This window comes from Larus michahellis, chromosome 7, assembly GCF_964199755.1.
Source record: "Larus michahellis chromosome 7, bLarMic1.1, whole genome shotgun sequence".
Classification (NCBI taxonomy): domain Eukaryota; kingdom Metazoa; phylum Chordata; class Aves; order Charadriiformes; family Laridae; genus Larus; species Larus michahellis.
In genome coordinates, this window is record NC_133902.1 from 34,722,884 (window position 1) to 34,726,822 (window position 3,939).

Here is a 3,939-nt window from a genome sequence, read left to right on the forward strand (position 1 = left end):
TACAAGGCACAGGGGGCTGCTGTGTGCTCTAAGTCAAAATTAATAACATTTAACAAGATTTTCATTTAGGCATGAAATGTCTTTTCCGGAGTATTGACTCTAGCGATTTATTCCCCCGAGATCACCTCCCAACCCAGGCAGCCTTGTGGCGCTAAAGGCTTTTTAAATTAAATAAATAGTTCCTCAGCACAGTTCGGTTTCACTCAATTTTGGGACCAGTTTCACCGAAGGCGCTTAGGGCTCGGCGTGGTTCCCGACTGGGTGTAGTGGGGCTCGGACTCAGTTTAAATTTGGGGTTTTTTTGTGGTTTTTTTTTAATAAAAAAAAAATAAACCAAAACTGAGGAGGTTTGAAAAGAGCGACCGACTCCTTCCCCTCCCGGATTTTTAATCACAGTCACTGGCAGGAGGACTGGGAGGGGTGCGAGGGATCCCGCTAAAATCCTGACCCCTGCGAGGGCTGGGCGGGGGGGAAGGAGGGGGCACGAAGAAGAACAAACCCGTGAGTATATTGTTCAGAGTCCTTTAATAATACCAAAATGAAAATATGTCAAGGTTGGTTGTTTGTTGCTTTTTTTTTTCCATACAGATAAACGCATTTAACTTCTTTAAGAGACCTTAACTTACGTGTGTTTGAGTGAAATGTTAACTCAACATTTTAAATATCTTTTACATATATACTGACTTCCACAAAGTGCATCAGAAATTTAAAATAATAATAATAATTAAAAAAGAACGAAAACCCCAAAAGCTCCCTGAATTTCAGGAATTCACCAATTAAAAAAAATTAAAAAGAAATCCCCAAACCCCCTATCAGATCAACATTTACAAGAAAAATAAGCGAACACGATCTGTTTTTTTTTTTTTTCCTCTCGGATTTTTTTTTTTTTGAACCCTATTTATACAGATGTTTATGAGATACAGAGGAACCGTCTCGGACTTGCAGTTGGGATTTCTCACCTTACGCCTCTCTTAGGATGCTTTCCTTCCAACAGAACGAGAAGAGGGAAAAAAAGGAAACGGAAGCAAAGTGTCACTCGGTACCTACTGACCGGACGGGACGGGGCGGTCGCGCCCCTCCGGCCCTGCCACCCGCCGTCCCGGCCGCCCTCCGCGACGGGGCGGCCCGCGTCCCTCCGGCCGGTGCGGGGCAGGGTCCGGGCGGCTGCCGGGGCTCACCGGCGGGGCGGGGGGACGGGACGGGACCGGGCGGCTGCCGGGGCTGCCCCTAGGAGTCTCCGGGCCCAGCGGTAGGTTCCTTGCCCGGTCCGCGGGCGGCGGCGCCCACCCCTTCGTGCAGGATGAGGTCGGGGGACTCGGAGCGCGGCGTCTCCAGGTTGCTGGCGTCCGTGTCGCTGTCGCTGCCCTTTTTGCCCCCGCCGCCCCCGTTGTGCGTTTTGATGTGTTTGCTCAGGTGGTCGCTGCGCATGAAGCGCTTGTTGCAGACGGGGCAGGCGAAGCGCTTCTCGCCCGTGTGAGTCCGCAGGTGCCGCTGCAGCTCGTCGGAGCGGGTGAAGCGCTTCCCGCAGAAAAGCCAGTTGCAGACGAAGGGCCGCTCGCCCGTGTGCCAGCGCAGGTGCGCCTTCAGGTGCGAGGTCTTGCCGTACACCTTGCCGCAGCCGGGGATGTGGCAGCTGTGCAGCCCCTTGCGCCGCAGGCTGGCCCCCGCCGGCCCCAGCCGCTCGGCCTCCTGGCAGTTGGGGCAGTCGCAGGTGGCCCGGCCCGAGTAGCGGCGGGCGGAGCGGGCCGAGCCCCCCCCGGCGGCGGCGGCGGCGGCGCCCGAGATCATGGCGCTGGCCGCCGCCACCGCCGCGCTGGAGTCCGTGTAGGAGGGCAGGACGGGCTTGAAGCCCTCCTGGGTGAGGAGGTGCTGGCCGGTGGAGAGCAGGTGGGAGGCGGCCGTGGAGCCCAGGCCGGTGGAGCTGAAGGCGGAGTGGGTGAGGGAGCTGAAGTCGGGGTTGTAGGTGCCCAGCTGGGAGTGGAGCGAGGCCTGGGGGGCGCCCGAGTGCAGCGAGCTCTGCAGCCCCCCCGCCGGGTTCTGCACCTCCAGCCAGGAGCCCGGGTTGGTGTGCACGTCCCACCAGGAGGAGGCCGCCCCGTTGGCCACCTCGCCCGCCGAGAGCGTGGAGTGGAAGCCGGACTTGTACCAGGACTCGTAGGGGTGCGCCATGCCCACCCGCGGGTAGAGGCTCTCGGCCGCCGAGCTGTGCACTTTAGAGATGAAGGCCGACTGCCCGCCGGGCTCCTGCGGGGACACGCCCGCCGCCGCCGCCGAGTTGGAGAAGAGCCCGCCGTAGTCGCTGCTGAAGGCCGAGGAGGTGGGCGAGGTGGAGGCCAGGCAGAAGGCGCTGTTGGCCGTGCCCGTGCCGCTGGCCAGTCCGCTGGAGCCCCTGCTCGTGGCCACCGTGAAGCCCGAGAGGCTGGAGCCCAGATTGCAGCTGGAGGTGGAGCGTTTCCAGGGGTGGAAGCCCCCTTTGGCGAAGGCGCTGGATTCGGGCAGGGTGGTGAGGGGGCTGGTGTTGCCGATCTTGTTGCAGGTGGCGGCCAGCATGGCCAGGGGAGTCGTTCCAAATCTCGGCTCTTCCTGCGGGAGAGACAAAGCCGGCCCGTCAGCCTCTCACCCCTCTCGCCTCGCCGGGCTCCCGCGGGGACGCGAGTGGAACCGCGGCGCGACGAGCGGCACCGCGGAAAAGTTTTCCCCCCTCTTATTTTGGGGGAAGGTTCCAGCCCTGCCCCGCTCGGCACAACTCGTTTTCCGCCGAGGACCGTTCCCGGCGCCCGGGGGATTTACATCGGAACCGGATCCCGGCGGGGACGAGGGACACGCGTGTTCCGACAGGACGGCTCGGGACGCCTCCGCGCAGCGCCGCGCTGCTCCAGCCTACCGGCGTTAAACCAAAAAAAAAAAAAAAAGAAGAAGAAAAGAAAAAAAAGAAAGAAAAAAAAGAGAAAATAAAAGTCCCCTGGGAACGAAACGCGGCGTCTCCTGGAGCTACCGTACCGGAGCGACGGCAAAAGGAGATGTCAGGAAGGCGAGCGGGGTGCGGAGCCTCCCGACAGGCGCCGCTGGCAGAGTAATAGAGCAAAGATCTGGGGAAATTTACCGTAGCACCTCGAGTTACGAAAAAAATAAGTTCAAAAAAGAGAAAAGAGCGCAAGCGGCCCGACTTCTCTCCGGCCGGGCGAGTTTTCAGACTCAACTCTTTGCGAACGACCCGACGGGCACCCGCAGCGCAATCCCCCGAGGCGGGCCGGCGTTACCTCCGTCCCGCGGGCCAGCGCGGTGTGCGGGAGGGGCAACCTCGACGCGGCGACAGCAACGGTTTAATTTTTTTTCCCCAGAGGGCAGCGAAGCCGCCGCCGCCGGCGGGAATCGCACGGTGCCGACTTACCCCGAGGATCGACGTAGCCATAGCACGTCCCTGGGCTGGTCGGTGGGGGGAAGGGGGAGGGGGGGGGACACACACACCGGGTCTCGGCGTGGGCCCCGCGCTGCCCGGCGGCACCGAGGACACTCCGGCTCGGCGGGGCTAAACTCTGCCTAAGTGCGGGCAGCGCCCGCTTTGAAGTACCGCTGGCGGCGGCGGCGGGCCAATGAGGGCGCGGGCGGCGCGGGACGGAACGGGCCGCCAGCCAATCACAGGGCCGCTCGCGCGGAGGTTGCCGGCGGCGGGGGCGCGTGCCAGCCCGCCAGCCGGGCGCGCGCGCGGGGGGGGGGACGACGACACGGACACACACACATATACAGAAGAAAACTCACCGCGGCGTTGGCGCCGCGGTTAACGAGCGTGTGAGTCCCCACCGGGGGTGTCACTGCCCACCCCGGGCACCGCCAGAGCTGCCGAGGGCGGGAGTCGGGCGCGGGGGTCGGTGTCGTGCCCCGCCCGCCGCCGCAGACCCCGCTGGCCTCTGGGCCACCTGCGGTCCTCGCCTCCCGTGA

General features: G+C 62.3%; 1 protein-coding gene across 2 annotated transcripts; it reads right to left on the minus strand.

Moving 5' to 3' along the window:
- Positions 1-508: 508 nt before the first annotated feature.
- Positions 509-3,523, minus strand: SP9 (Sp9 transcription factor). 2 transcript variants are annotated; one of them, XM_074594450.1, is made up of 2 exons: positions 3,392-3,523; positions 509-2,583 (listed from the first exon to the last, which is right to left on the minus strand). In XM_074594450.1, the coding sequence occupies exons 1-2, from the start codon at positions 3,410-3,412 to the stop codon at positions 1,228-1,230; spliced, it is 1,377 nt and encodes a 458-aa protein (XP_074450551.1). In that variant the 5' UTR covers positions 3,413-3,523; the 3' UTR covers positions 509-1,227. The 2 variants fall into 2 exon arrangements, with proteins under 2 accessions (XP_074450551.1, XP_074450552.1); XM_074594451.1 differs by having other exon boundaries at positions 509-2,880; positions 3,392-3,520.
- Positions 3,524-3,939: the final 416 nt, after the last annotated feature.

Excerpts from the sequence above, each read along its gene's own strand:
- SP9 (XM_074594450.1), bottom strand. The coding sequence starts at position 3,412 with ATGGCTACGTCGATCCTCGGG. Across the intron at positions 2,584-3,391 it reads TGGCTACGTCGATCCTCGGG|GAAGAGCCGAGATTTGGAAC; the intron begins GTAAGTCGGCAC and ends TCTCTCCCGCAG.